This window comes from Balaenoptera ricei, chromosome 20 (genome assembly GCF_028023285.1).
Source record: "Balaenoptera ricei isolate mBalRic1 chromosome 20, mBalRic1.hap2, whole genome shotgun sequence".
Taxonomy (NCBI): Eukaryota; Metazoa; Chordata; class Mammalia; order Artiodactyla; family Balaenopteridae; genus Balaenoptera; species Balaenoptera ricei.
The window spans coordinates 13,057,276-13,072,415 of NC_082658.1; the positions used below are offsets into that span (position 1 = coordinate 13,057,276).

General features: G+C 47.3%; 1 protein-coding gene across 2 annotated transcripts in view; it reads left to right on the forward strand.

Annotated features, from left to right (window-relative positions):
• The window catches only part of FOXK2 (forkhead box K2), a 69,495-nt gene extending 54,944 nt beyond the window's left edge, over positions 1 to 14,551 (forward strand). The window contains exons 7-9 of one of the 2 annotated variants that reach the window (XM_059907395.1): positions 287 to 583; positions 805 to 1,014; positions 11,313 to 14,551. In XM_059907395.1, coding sequence (XP_059763378.1) covers positions 287 to 583; positions 805 to 1,014; positions 11,313 to 11,509 — 704 coding nt within the window. In that variant the 3' untranslated portion in view covers positions 11,510 to 14,551. The remainder of the gene's footprint in view (positions 1 to 286; positions 584 to 804; positions 1,015 to 11,312) is intronic. The other variant, XM_059907396.1, reaches the window with a different exon arrangement.
• Positions 14,552 to 15,140: the final 589 nt, after the last annotated feature.

Here is a 15,140-nt window from a genome sequence, read left to right on the forward strand (position 1 = left end):
GGGCCCGGGTTTGATCCCTGGTCAGGGAGTACCGCATACGGCATGGTGCGTCCAAAAAAAAAAGAAAAGAAATCTGAACAAAGCAGAGATTGCCTTTTTAGCAGTTAGATATACATTAAATATCCCCATTAAATATGTCATTTCTTTCATTATGAATGACTTTATTATTACCAGGTGAAAGGGGCCATGTCCTGTTTTCTTAAATCAGTCTGCATGTTGCTAGTGAGGGGTCATAGTTAGTTGGTTTGGGATGTATGAGCCTCACCCCCACTCCCGTCCTCGGTAGGCTCACCTCTGTCTAGTCAGCCCGTCTTAATCGCCGTGCAGCGACCACTGCCACCGACGATCAAGCCTGTTACCTACACTGTCGCCGCCCCTGTGACCACCTCGACCTCCCAGCAGCCCGTCGTGCAGACGGTTCACGTCGTCCACCAGATCCCAGCGGTGTCTGTCACCAGCGTGGCCGGACTGGCCCCGGCAAACACGTACACCGTCGCAGGACAGGCCGTGGTCACTCAGGCGGCCGTGCTGGCGCCCCCTAAGGCAGAGCCACAAGAGAATGGAGACCACAGAGAAGTAAAAGGTGAGCAGCAGAAGCAGTCACTTCGGGCAGCTTTTCAAGCTCTTAGAAACCCACCAGCCTCGTTCATCCTGACCCCCTTGCTAACATGTTACGTAACGTTGTGATGGAGCAGGGCTGCTCGCCGCCTGGTTTGTTGTACTTCAAACTAGTGAGATTTCTGTAAGCTACCCAGTAATATTAGTTGGTGTCACTTTTTCTCTTTTCCTTTTCTTTGAATGTAGTGAAAGTAGAACCTATTCCTGCGATTAGCCATGCCACACTAGGTGCTGCTGGCCGGATCATTCAGACGTCACAGACCACCCCTGTCCAGACGGTCACCATAGTGCAGCAGGCACCTCTAGGTCAGCACCAGCTTCCAATAAAAACTGTAACACAAAACGGGACTCACGTGGTGCCAATCCCCGCCGCCGTCCACGGCCAGGTGAATAACGGTAAGCAGTGTCCTCCGTGGGTTACTGGGTGCTAACAACTCGAGCAAAGGTCCTCTGCTGTCCTTTTATGAAGCATGGTGTTCAAGGTTTTCATTCTGACTGTTACAATTTTAATTTTTTTGTCTGAAGAAATATTTGCATTTCTAAACTATAGGAAACTGAATAGTGCTATAGGATACCGGGGAATTGGCTGTGGGAATTGGCTCCCATGTGATTCCCATTGGAGGAGCCATCTGAAGAGAGAAGCATTTCTAAATATAGTAAGTCCCCTACATATGAAAAAGTTCCATTCCAAGAGCACGTTCATAAGTCCAGTTTGCTCGTAAGTCCAACAAAGTTAGCCTAGGTACCCAACTAACACAATTGGCTGTATAGTACTGTACTGTTAATAGGTTTATAATAACTTTTCATACAAATAACACATAAAAAACAAGCAAACAAAAAATAAAACATTTTTAATCTTACAGTACAGTACCTTGAAAAGTACAGTAGTACAGTACAACAGCTGGCATACAGGGGCTGGCATGGAGTGAACAGGCAAGAAACGTTACTGACTGGAGGAGGGAGAGGAGGTGGGAGATGGTAGAGCTGAAGGATCATCAGCAATAGGAGACGGAGGGCAAGCTGCAGTTTCACCCATGCCTGACGTTGATGGACTGCACATTTGCACCTTGAAAGTTTGCAACTTGAAGGTTTGTATGTAGGGGACTTACGTATCCAGAGAGATGAAAATACTCCCACCTTTTGTAGACATCTGGGTGTGGCCTAGAAGCAACCTGGGGGCTGTCCCAGCTGATCTGTCCAATGGTGGTGCCCTCCCCTGGGGCAGGGGTGTGCTTGAGAGTATCTGATGGTGGAAGGGGAGAATGCTGGTCTCCTGTTCTCTTTGCTCTGAAAGCCCTCTGGAGCCCTGTGCACATAGCTCCCGCAGATGTTCTGACATGGACGAGCCTAAGGGGGAGCTTGGCTTTTAAACCAGAGGACAGAGAACCTTCTTCCACCCAGTCCTGTGGAGCAGTGTGAAGGGTAGGAGTCCAGCTGGCTGTTAAGTCATCTCAGGAGTTTGGGGTCCTTGGAACTGGTGTTCAGACGTCTTTGCCGTGGGTCTTCACCCAGGCATGTGGAGTGCTTGCTGTCCACACATGTGGGCTGTCGTGATTCAACTACAGGACTCCAGGCAGTAGAATCAGAAGCTATTGGCTCAAAGTAGCTCTCTGTGCCCAGAGGTAGTTTCTTGGAAAGAGGGTGGGGGACAGAAGGCTTAATTGTGTTGACCTCTGAATCCTTCCTTACTGAGCTATTAAGGGACAGAGACCTGGGACAGACACCTCATGTGATTCTGCTTCCCCCTTGCTCCTCCCCAAATTTAATGGACGAACGATATCTGCGACCTTTTCTAGGGAAGACTAACCACTGAGAGTTTTTTGTTTTTAAGTAATAGGTAACATGCCACTTGTGGATAAATTGAGAAGTTTGCAACCAGTTGCCCATTTAAAATGGTTTCTTCCTCAAGCCGGGTGTCTCCTAAGTAACTAAGAGTTTTTCAGGCCTCGTTCTTCTTTTCTCCATGAATAACTTGGTTGTCACAGGTGGTCCAGATGTGGCAAACCTGGTGGCCCGGTGTGTGGCTGGGAGCAGGTGGTGTCAAGAGGTGGACGGTCTATTTCTGGTCAGAGCCGTTCTTCCCTGTCTTAAGCCATGGTGTAGGCTGTTGATTCCCAGATACCATGTGCCTTAGAATCACTCAAGGGCTCCCTCCCAGAGTCCCCAACTGAGCAGGTCTGGCCTGGGACCCAAGAATGTACATTTCTCACATGTTCCAGACCTTCTGAGAACCGCTGTGCAGGTCAGGGCCCTTTTATGGCCACCTGTCTAAGGAGTTTGAGAAACTGTGTATCCTTTTCACATACTTAAATTGGTGTCTAAAATTTTTCTTTATAAATTTAATAAGCAAGGAATTAAATTTTCCACTATTGAAAATACTGATGTTTTATTTTAAAATATTTTTTTTATTTTTATTTTTGGCTGCACTGCACAGCTTGCGGGATCTTAGTTCCCCAACCAGGATTGAACCTGAGCCCTCAGCAGTGAAAGTGCGGAGTCCTAACCACTGGACCACCAGGGAATTCCCAATACTGATGTTTTAAAATAAAACTTACATTATTCTTTTAAACGTGCTCCTGGCTCTAAATACTGCTCTGATTTGATGCCCATTCTCACCCGCATATCGGCACACAGACAAGCAGGCTCGCCAATCCTTGTGGCTCAATCCCATGTCCCCCACAGATTTTGTGCTAGTGCCACATATTTTATGCTTAAATGTCATTTACTGAGTACATATTTTCTTTGCAATAATAAAATGGAGAAATATTAGAGATTTAATTGTCTATGACTATAAGGATTCATTTATCAATCGTTATAACTACAGAATTGATCAAAATCAAACTTACAATTCTTTAAAAATTGTATTTGGGAATTCCCTGGCGGTCCAGTGGTTAGGACTCTGCACGCTTTCACTACCACGGACCCGGGTTCAGTCGCTGGTCAGGGAACTAAGATCCTGCAAGCCGCATGGCACAGCTAGATAGATAGATAGATAGATAGGTGGTATTAAAGATGCATTTCTCAATATATCTGGGCTTTAAAGAAAACCACACAATTATTGTATTATATTGACGATCACTGCTGAGAACAGTAGGCAAAGTGCTGGGTCAGCCCTGAGAAACCTTGTTCCCACTCAGAATAAGGAAGGGTAGAAGAAATGCTAAAACTCCTTCCAGTTTTAGTCATCTTTTAGTGGGAATTATCCATTAGTAGGAAATTTTATTGGTTCTCCTTGAATTTAGTCTCAAACTTTTACTTAGAAATCACTTGGTCTAGAAGAGGATTTGATGTCTAGTCAGTAGTAAGTCAGGTTCACAGTGCCAGTGTTTTCACTCTTCCTTTGTTTCATGCTCCATCTTGACATTTGCATCCCCAAAAGCAGCCCAGTTGAGTGGGTGAGAGAGAGGCTGTTGAGAAAGGGGAGGAGGGAGGAGGTGGCAGATCAGCTTTTAGAAAGATTCCATGGGCAAGTGGAGACTCTGATGGTGGTGTTTTTGAAAACTGATGTTGGGTGTGATGTGGATGCTGTATGACCCAGCTGTGACCTCCCTTACCCTTGAAAGTCACTCTCAAGAAAGGGAAGCAGTGCCTAGTACTAATGAATTTTGAAAATCAGAAGCTTTGGTATTTTAAATTTTTATTATGGAAAATGACAAACTTTCTGAAAATTAATTCACAGCCAGCCTTGTTCCATATTCCCCACCCGCCCCATCTGCTCCCACCCAGATCCAGACATGTCATTCCCTGTTTTGGCATGTGTCTCTAAAGATAAGGACTCTCTTTTAGTATATAAGCACAATACCACTGTTACAGTTTTAAAAATAAACAATAATTCTTTTAGTTAGTTTTTGGCTGCGTTGGGTCTTCGTTGCTGTGCACAGGCTTTCTCTAGTTGCGGGAGTGGGGGCTACTCTTCGTTGCAGAGCACAGGCTGTAGGCACACGGGCTGCAGTAGTTGTGGCACGCAGGCTCAGCAGTTGTGGCTCGCGGGCTCTAGAGCGCAGGTTCAGTAGTTGTGGCGCACGGGCTTAGTTGCTCCGCGACATGTGGGATCTTCCCGGACCTGGGCTCGAACCCATGTCCCCTGCATTGGCAGGCGGATTCTTAACCACTGCGCCACCAGGGAAGTCCCAACAATAATTCTTTTATACCCAGTGTCTCCTTAGGGTTCAAATCATCTGTATATTTTTTTAATTGTGGTATTCAATAAAATATACATAATATAAAGTTTACCATTTTAAAGTATGTGGTTCAGTGGCATTAAGTACATTCACAGTATTTTGAAGCCATCACCTCTAACTAGTTGAAAAGCATTTTCATCACCCCAAAAGGAAATCTCACACCCATTAAGCAGTTACTCCCCATTCCCCACTTACCTCAGTCCCTGGTAACCGCTAATGTACTTTACATCTCTGTGGATTTACCTGTACTGGATATTTCCTGTGAATGGAATCGTATGAATTGTGGCTCTTCTTAGCTGGCCTCTTAGCACAATGTTTTGAGGTTCATCCATGTTGTAGCATGTGTGCATCATTCCTTAGCTAAATATGTTTCCATTTTGTTTATTCATTCATCAGTTGATGGGCATTTGGGTTGTTTCCACCTTCTGGCTATTGGGAATATTGCTGCTATGACATTCATATACAAGTATTGGTTTGAGTCCTTGTTTTCATTTCTTTTTGGTGTATACCTAGGAGTGAAATTACTGAGTTGTATGGTAATTCAACCACTGCGCCACCAGGGAAGCCCTATTTGTTTGCTTTTTGCCTTTCTCCATAAAAGTGAAAATCCTCTTCAGATTTCTTCCCATTATCAAAAATGGGTACTAATGTAGGTCTTTCATAAAAGTGAAGTGGCATAAAGGGAACTTTTGCAAAGGGGGGTGTGGGGGGATACCTGTATATGATTTGCAGATATTTTCTTCCATTCAGTGGGTTTGTCTTTTCACTTTCTTGATAGTGTCTTTAATGCACAAAAGTTTTTAATTTTGATGAAGTCCAGTTTATTTTCCCTTTTGTTTCTTATGCTTTTGGTGTCATATGTAAGAATTCATTGCCAGATCTGAGGTCATGAAGACTTACACTTAGACCCCTGTGTTTTCTTCTACTAAGAGTTTTATAGTTTAGCTCTTATGTTTAGGTCTTTGATGCATTTTGAGTTAATTTTTGTATATAATGCGAGGGCCCGGCTTCATTGTTTTGCATGTGGAGATCCAGTTGTCCCAGCACCACTTGTTGAAGAGACTGTTCTTTCCCCGTTGAATGGTCTTGGCTCCACTGTTGAAAATCTGTTGACCTCAGATGTATGCATTTATTTCTCTCAGTTCTATTTCATTGATTTTCGTGTCTACCCTTATGCCAACACCACACCGTTTTGACTACTGTAGCTGTGTAGGAAGTTTTGAAATCCGGAAGTGTTAGTCCACCATTCTTTTTTTTTTTTAAGTTGGAAGATATTTACATTTATTTTTACTTTCCCACATCACCAATCATGGGTATGAGTGGCTTGTATCTCCATCCGGAAAACATAGCACTATCAAGTTACTATTATATCCAGTGGAGAACTCAATCTTCGGTCACAGCGTAAAGAGCGAGTCTAGCATTCTTTTTCAAGAATGTTCCGACTATTCTGGATACCTTACAATTCCATGTGAATTTTAAGATCAGCTTTTCCATTTCTGGGGGAAAAAATGGGATTTTGATAGGGATTGCATTGAATCTGTAGATTACTTTGGGTAGTATTGCCATCTTAATGATACTAAGTTCTCTAATCCTTGAGCGCGGAATGTCTTTCCATTTATTTAGGTCTTTGATTTCTTCAACAGTGTTTTATAGTTTTCAGTATATAAGTCTTGCAGTGTTTAAGTCTTGGTTAAAATTCTTCCTATTTTATTTCTTTTGAATGTTTTTCTAAATGGAATTGTTTTCATAATTTTTTTTGAAATTGTTCATTGGTACTGTATAGAAATACAACTGATTGTTTTGCATGTTGACCTTGTATCCTGCAAGTTTGCTGAATTCAAAAACTAATACTAATTGATTGTATTACTTTTTGATTAGGGGGTTTCCTTATGTCGATTTGTTAGGATTTTCTGTATATAAAGATTATGTCATCTGCCAGTAGAGATAGTTTTACCTCCTTTCCCATTTGGATGCCTTTTATTCCCCTTTCCTGCCCAGCTGCCCTGGTAGGACTTCGAATGCAGTGTTGACTAGCAGTGGCAAAGCGGGCATCCTTGTCTTGTTCCTGATCTTGGGGGAAGCATCCAGTCTCTCACCATTGAAGCTGATTAAGTGTGGGTTATCATACATGTTACTATGTTGAGGACTTTTCCTTTTATTCCTGGTTTGCTGAGTAGTTTTATCATGCAAGGGTGTTGAATTTTGTCACATACTTTTTCTGTGTTAAGATAGTCGTGTGGGTTTTCTCCTTTAGTCTATTAAAACAGTGTATTCCATTGGTTGAACCCAACATGCTCTGGCCACTTTTCAGCCTCTTCCGCACTGGACCACAGTTCTGGTCACAGGTATTCAGTCCATTTTTGTGGAGACTCTGCTACCCTAGACCTCCATCTTGTGGGGCAGTGGTCTCGGGAGGAAAGGTGTCTTCACCCTGCAGACAGTGTCCTCGTATGACCAGCGTTTCACCTGTTGTCCTAAATAGTCTCCCCTGTGCTCACAGGTATTACTCCTTCTCACAGAAAGTGGCCCCAGCCTCCAGCCTGTGCTGCCCTGGGGTCCAGGCCCTGCTAGGTGTTGAGGAGGTGAAAGGGTTTTGTGGGAGCCTTCTCCATCTGCCCGGTGGTGTGCTCTGTTGACTTACCCCAGCGTCCTCCGGGAACCACTTGCAGGTTGTGGTAGCAGCAGGCAGAGCGCCCGCCGTACCAGCACCGTCTTCCGCTGGCGCAAGGGGAGGAGCTGCTTGGACTCGGCGGGGCGCGGCTGGGTTAGCAGTGAGGCAGCGCCGCCTCCTCCGGGGCATCATTCTGCCTCTGCATCTGCAACACCCGCCCCATGTGAGGCTGCTGCTCTGTGGGACTCCTGGTAGGTGGTCCCACACACTTGAGCCTGTATCCGTGGATTCCATATTTGCAGATTTCTTGCAGATCACTGAAATTTACTTACAACTCCCAGATCAGTACTCATTGTATTGATTTCACAGTCCTTTGTGGGCTTGTGCAGAGCAGCAAAGTATTCAAGTTCAGCATGCTGGTTCCCGGCCGAGCACAACTCGGCAGTGCCCCTCCTCCTCATTTCAGCTCCCACTGTGAACACGTGTCCTACTCACTGTTTCTTAGGGCCACATTTTTCACGTTTTGCAATTTTTGTTGGTGGTTTTGCTGTTTATTTTGTTTTTTTATAAAACTATGTATATATGGCTGCATTGGGTCTTCGTTGCTGCATGTGGGCTTTCTCTAGTGGTGAGTGGGGGCTACTCTTCACTGTGGTGCACAGGCTTCTCATTGCGGTGGCTTCTCTTGTTGCGGAGCCTGGGCTCTAAGCGCGCGGGCTTCAGTAGTTGCAGCACGCGGGCTCAGTAGTTGTGGCTTATGGGCTCTAGAGCACAGGCTCAGTAGTTGTGGCACAGGGGCTTAGTTGCTCCGCAGCATGTGGGATCTTCCTGGGCCAGGGGTCAAACCTGTGTCCCCTGCATTGGCAGGTGGATTCTTAACCACTGCGCCACCAGGGAAGTCCCGGTTTTGCTGTTTAAAGTGGACTCTGAGCATGGTTCTGAAAAGGCCTGGAGTGTTCTAGGCACAGAAGGCTGTGACGTGCCTTATGGAGAAAGTACAGGCATGAGTTCAGTGTTAATGGATCAACAGTATAGATTAAATCGTCTTTAATCAAAAACCACATAAAACAAGGTATGTGTTGATCAGTTGACAAGCCCTACCCCGTGTTTCCCCGGGACAGCAACTCAGCACCTGCCAGCTTGGTATCCCACCTGGTATGGCTCAGCTTTGGGCACTGATTCACTCACAGCCGTGTCAGGCATCTCTTAGGAGCAGTGGTGCTGGGCTATAGCAGGAAATGTGTCCATGCGTTATGCTTGGACGGGAGTTGAGTCTCTGCCTGAGTGGAGAGTGCATCCCGGGACACAGCCAAGAAACTGGGTAGGACAGCGCATTGGCAGGGAGACCTGCAGGGCCAGGGGCTGCTGGTGTGGGAAGCGGGCAAGCTGGGGGACCAACGAGTGTCCAAGCCTAAGATGGGTATTTCAGGGGCATTCACAGCCACAAGGAGGCTTCAGGGGATCAGCCGGGAGGCCGTGCCACCATCCAGGTTGGAGCTGCTGGCCTCTGCCCGTGTGCGCAGACAGTGCTGATTAGATGGGTGGGGGGCGAGAGGGGTCAGGATGGTGCCTGGCGTCCCCTTGGAAGGTGACCCTGGAGTTGAGTCACCCTCCTGCTGAGGCACCATGTGACTGAGGGCAGAGTACCCCCAACGGGAACATGGTGCTCTCCCTGCTCTCTGGGCGCCTGCGTGGCCTCGAGAGAGAGCCCCGGTGCAGCACATTGTCACAGCTGCCCTCTCACCCTTGGGAAAGGAAGCCTGTCTCCCCAGGCACGTGCGTTGAGCTCCAGTTACTGCCACCATGGGCATGAGGAGGGCACGGAAAGGAAAGCCTGGCATTTTGATGCCCAGTGTTCATGGGAAGTGGAGAGGTAGGATGAGTCCAGCTGTGAGGTGGGCTCTTGGCCCTGGCCTCAGTCACAGGTGCACATGTGTGGTTCACTAGCATGGTTATGGCTGTGTTATTTCTTCAACGACTCTTCATCATTTTGGTCGGATATGGAGTCTTGGGCCGACGCCATGCTTAGGTGGCGTCTCACCTGCTCACTGTGGCCTGAGTGCCCCTTTGCACTCCTCCTGCTGAGATTTCTCCTCTGCCCACTCCTCAGTCTCCCTCACTGTCCTGGTCCTTTCCTTTTCTTTCTGTCACCTTTCTTAAGGGTTTGCAGTTCACAGTTAGTGGAAAACCCTGCTCAGCCTGGCCTAGGAACCACGCCATGCCTGCTTGGGAATCTGGGACCCAGGCTCCACCCACATCCCTGCCTCCCGGACAGCAGGCCCTGCTCGCTGCTGCCCTGCCCCAGCGCACCAGCCCCTTCTTCCAGTCACATCATTTTTCAGGCTTTGACCGTTTGCACTGATCTAGCGTTAACTCCATTCTGCTCTGATTCTACAGCCACTACATCCTCCTGAAATAGCATTTTTTCAAGCCAGAATTTTGTGGGGCATCTCCTAGACTAGCCAGGGCTCTGGGTCTCTGCCATGGACTGCAGCAGTGAAGTGTGTGTCCTGCTGGAAGAACCCAGGCTCCGTGGCAGTGCTGCCCCAGCGCCACACATGCCCTTATTCATGAAAGTGACACAGCAGTCGTTCTTGAGAGATGACACTGGAGGTGGTCAGAGGCCCCGTGTTAACCAGGGTCCAGCTGCTGGTCCCTTTGTTCCCTAAAGGCATGGCCACATGAAATTTTCCTACACAAAAGCCTACTGGGACTTTCAGTTGGAATGGTGTTGAATCTGGAGGTGAGAGTGGGGACACTGGCATCCTGGCAGTGTCAGAGCTCCCCTTTCTTTGACCTCAGTCGTCTGTGTCCCGTGGCTTCCTGTCTCTTTCATTTTGTAGACCCTCCCTCATCTCTTCACTTAGCTTCAAGTTCCATTTCTTGAGAGGAAATTCTGTAATCACCCTGTGCCAGCTAAAGCGGTATGTTAAAATACCTAAAGTTATAAAGCTTGGTGTAAACTCCTTATACTTACAGCTCTTATGCAGCATGCAGAGCAAACTGTCATGAGTTGCAGCAGCCGTAACGTCTAGTTACTAACATCAGTGTGGCGGGACAGCACACGTGTCACTGCTGGGACTCAGGCATGCTCAGGAGACAGGGTCGCTCTTCCCGGCTCTTTGTGCACATATCATCTTTCTCCATCTGGCCACCTGCTGCCATGGTCCTAAACCTCCCTCGGGGCACGAGGGCATGGGGTGGGAGGGCAGGGGTCTTCCTGGACAGGATGCTGCTTCTCCAGGTCACTGTGCCTCCTCCAGTACACATCCCACCCCCCACTCACCCCCACCCCCCTCCGAGTGGAATAGCTCCAGGCTCCTCCCAGCCCAGGCCTGCTTTCCCCATTGGAGGAAGCAGCACTTCCAGGTGTGGGACGACCAGTTTGCCTGGTTGTGCAGAGCACGAGGCAGGTGAGATCAGAGGTGGTGGAGACCCTTGTGCCCAGTGAGAGCCCCATGAGGAGGAAGGGTCCCTCTGTGATGAAGACTGGAGAGAAGAAGGGCTCGGGTGGAGGGGTGTGGGGAAGCCGGCCCAGGGCTCGCAGAGCTCCCTTCCAACAGGCTCGGGAGAAGGTGTGTGGCTCAGATGCAGGCTTGGCTTGCTGTACCCCGATCCCCTTCTGGATTTGGGGACTCTGCATCAGGGAGAAGCCGGCAGTGGCCCATGGGCCAAAACAGCAAAGCCATCTGCTCTGTGCCCCACCACTGCCTCAGTCCCTTTACCCCCTCCCGCTTCAGCAAGACAGCACACGACTGGAAGCAATAAACAGATGCCGGCCGTTCATAAAAAGACTCACTGTTCACGCGGTTAACGTGTGGTGGGGTTTCTGATCCCCAGGGGTCTGGCGGGGACGAGGGTCCACCCAGAAGCACGGGCGCTGACTCACTGTCTCTCCACAGCAGCGGCGAGTCCCTTGCACATGCTGGCGACACACGCCTCAGCGTCAGCCTCCCTGCCCACCAAGCGCCAGAACGGCGACCCGGCGGAGCAGCCAGAGCTAAAGCGGGTCAAGACAGAAGATGGCGAGGGCCTCGTCATCGCCCTGAGCATGGATGCGCCGCCGGCAGCCGTGCGGGAGAAGAGCGTCCAGAACTAGCGGCCGGGAGAGTGTTTCTCACTTTAACGTCAACTCTGTGGTGCCAAAAGGAGACACTGCCTCTCACCGACGCTCAGAGCGCGTTCCCTCGGTGGGTAGAGGGCCCTGCGGTTGGACTTCACCTCAGCACTGGAAACACAAACCCAGGTGGCCTTAAAACTCCTTAATTTAAAGACTGAAGTCACCCCTGAACAAAACCACACGCAGCAAAGCTGGGCTCCGGCAGTGTCTCCCCGCCCAGCGCTCAGCTTAGCTCCGAGTAGATACTCTCAGTCCTTCCGAGGGAGGACGGACCCGGTGCGAGCGGGCCTGCTGGGCCAGAGCCACCCCGCCGCCAGTAGACAAGACAGTATTTTGTTGTTCACATGTGGAATTAGAATATTTTGAGGTGTACTTTCTTTCTTTACAAAATAATGGGGTCTTTGACATTTCAGATCACTCCATTTCTACTCTGGTAATTTTGGAATCACACAGGACCTTTTGTGTGGATTTCATCTGGGGAGAAGAAACAAAGTAGTTTTGTTTGTTTTTGTTGTTTGTTTTCAGCCTATGGAATGATTTACTTTTGTCTGTCCTGTTTAAGTTAAATGGAGCTACTTGACATCTACAAATTTTCCACGTTAGAGCAGTTACCTGATGAATTTAATCCACCTCCATTTCCGTGTGTAAGACGGACAGACACACAGACGGACACCCGCGGGCCACTTGTAACCCTGACGGAAAGAGCTGCCAGGCTCGCGGAGCTGCACTTACCCATTTCTCTTTCTTGCTACTTTTTGTTGTTTGTTTCTTTGTGTTGACTTTGTCCCTGGCATAATTTTCCACTCTAAGTAAAACAAGTCTCCTATGTATTGTGTATGTTTAAAACAACAGAACTATTACTTCTTCATTTGGGAAAAAAGATTCAATCTTTTATCACACACCCTTTTCAAACAAACATCACAGATCTCTCCGTGGCACGTTCGCTATTTTAGGTGCCGTCACCAGCTCTCGGCATCGTCCGACCAGCCGGCCACCTGATGATGGTGCGGTTTGCCCCCCTCATGGCAGGAGCAGCTGCTGGGGTGGACCAGAAGCTGCCTGTTAATACAAGGGTCTTGGAAGCAGGCGCCCTCCGTCCGGTAAGCATTGGAAACACCTAGGTTGCTTTCTGATTTGTAATAGGAAATTCCCCTCAACCTTTTAGAACTGAATTCGGTACTAAGGCTGACTTCTCTCCTACAAAAAATAAAAGCGAAAGGAAAGGAAACAAAGGTGAGAGAATGAGAAGTAGGAGGCCCACACGGCCTCAGCCCATGTTCCTCCAGAAGAAAGCCACTCACCTTTCCAGAGGGTTCTGGGGGTCAGAGCTGAGCAGCATGCAAACAGAAAGAGGGCTTTGGCCTTATTGTGAATTTTTAAATGTCATCATAACGTTATTTATTTAAATGTAGTTATTTTGGTATTTAATTTTTTTTTAAAGAGAGGAAAAAACCCCTGTATTTTCCTGGTGGAATGAAACGGCTCAGAATGGTATATTTAGGCAATTTTAAAACATTTATTATTTACCTAAAGACCAAATATGATAAACCTGTTCTAAGTATTATGTGTCAATCCACGGTATGGAGCTGTCACAATGTTGTTGCAGATAATGCATATTAAAAATTATGAAATTACTGCACACTAGCTGGATTTATAACTCAGCCATTTAAAAAATAAAAACGAAACCATCATGTGAATGAGACCACGTGTGTGACAGTAGCAAAATCTAACTTGCAGACTGAAGCACGGATGGATCAGAGCACCTCAGGGCAGCAATCTGCATCTCCCAGGCACTTTACAGATACCTTGGAATGTATTTTTTTTTTCTTTTTACTCAGAAGGTTTGCAATTTGCAAAATAATTCAGATCTGCTGTGTCCTACATGTGGGGTCAGGTCACTCCACTGAGTGCTCCAGACCTCTCAGTCATAGCCACTGCAGCCCCCTAACCATGAGCTCTGGGGAGGTGAGTGGACAAGACCACCCTGATGGGGAGATGGCCTGGGCAACACTAAGCAAATGCCTTGTGCGTCCTCCAGGAGACGCATCTCCACAACCGTCCAGAAAGACTCGGGTAGATTTTCCCTGCGTAAGCCCAGTCCATCAGTTGATTATTTCTGAGCCTAAAATGTAGACTTTATGGGTCTGGAGGGATTTCTGCTTGGTTTATAGGTAAGAAAAGTACCCTGTTCTCAAACTTAAAGAAGGGAGAAGGATAGTTTTTGCTGCTGGGAGCTAGAGCATGCCTTTTTCAAAGGTGGGGCATTCTCTTTCCTTTTTCCTTCTGTCTTATTCAGTTGGCTCATTCATTGGCACATAGGAATTTAAGAATATCAAGGAGAAGGCAGGGAAAGGAAAACATAGATTAACAAACTACCATGTACTGGGCACTTAAAAAATTTTTTTAATTTAGCTTTGAATCCCCAGGAGCCCTTCAACACCCAGGAGTCATGAGCTTGTGTCCTTGTGGCCCCACTTGATGCCTGGTGCTACATCAACAGTCACATTGCACTTCACTCCCGCCCGGCTGTCCACTGGTGGTTCCTAAGTGTCTCATTTCAAAAAGTCTCTGCTTTGACCTTTGCCAAACTTCTGAGCTCCCTCAGGGACTAGAAATTTCATTTCAGCAGCTTCGCCCTGAACCAGACAAAAATACAAAAGGGAAACTCACACGTGAGCCAAGTGATGTGGCGCATCCCAAGCTGTCTATGAATGGTTTTTGGATTGATCTTCCTCTCAACGTCAGTTGAGTCTCCACTCGGACAGTTGAGCTCCTTAAATGCATCACACCTCTCATCGTCCTCTCCTAGAACAACAGAGTAGGCGGGGTCACGGTCAGAAGGGGGTGGGGCGTGTCAGGACTTGGGATTTCTGTGCTATGTTACACAAGGAGACAAGTGACAATCTTCAAGTCCTAACCTCCACTATTCTAGAAGGTATAGTGGTGATTTGTGTGCAAAGATTTGAAATTTTAAAAGTACCAAGTTCCTGAAATTCAATAAAATATTTTTATTAATTTTAATTGAATACAGAGTATCATTGTCATTTTGATAAGCTTAAGCAGGCACTGCTTTTTTGCTTTTTTTAAATGCTCTTTGAGCATGCCAAAGGCCTAAAGCACTGGAGCGAATATTCGAAGGAGCTGCTGTGAGGACAGCAGTTCAGGCTTCTTGACTCCACCAGAAGAAAGGGGGCATTGAGTGTTTGCATGTGAAAAGGGCATTGGGTCACAGGCAGCGATAACAGTCTTGCTGGCTTTCAATCCATCATGTTAGAGTTTTCAAACTTACTTTGAGGTTCTGGTTGTAGCTGCCATTTCTTCTGCAGACTTGCTCCTCAGCCTGAGAAAGATCATTGCAAACAGCCTGAGATACATCCTCCCATGACATGAAATTCTTGTCTAAATAGGCACATGGGTATTCCAGTCCCCACACTGTTAACACTTGGATTGTCCAGCTACTAGAAAGTCTGTGGTGTGGATTGCTGATGTCCTGAGGGGTGGTAAGAGGAAGGAGGAATACTGAAATGACATGAAGTCCCCTTTGGGAGCTAAAGGAAGCTCAAGCACAGAGTTCACATGGAGTTTTGTTCTCGACATTGATGCCCTAGTG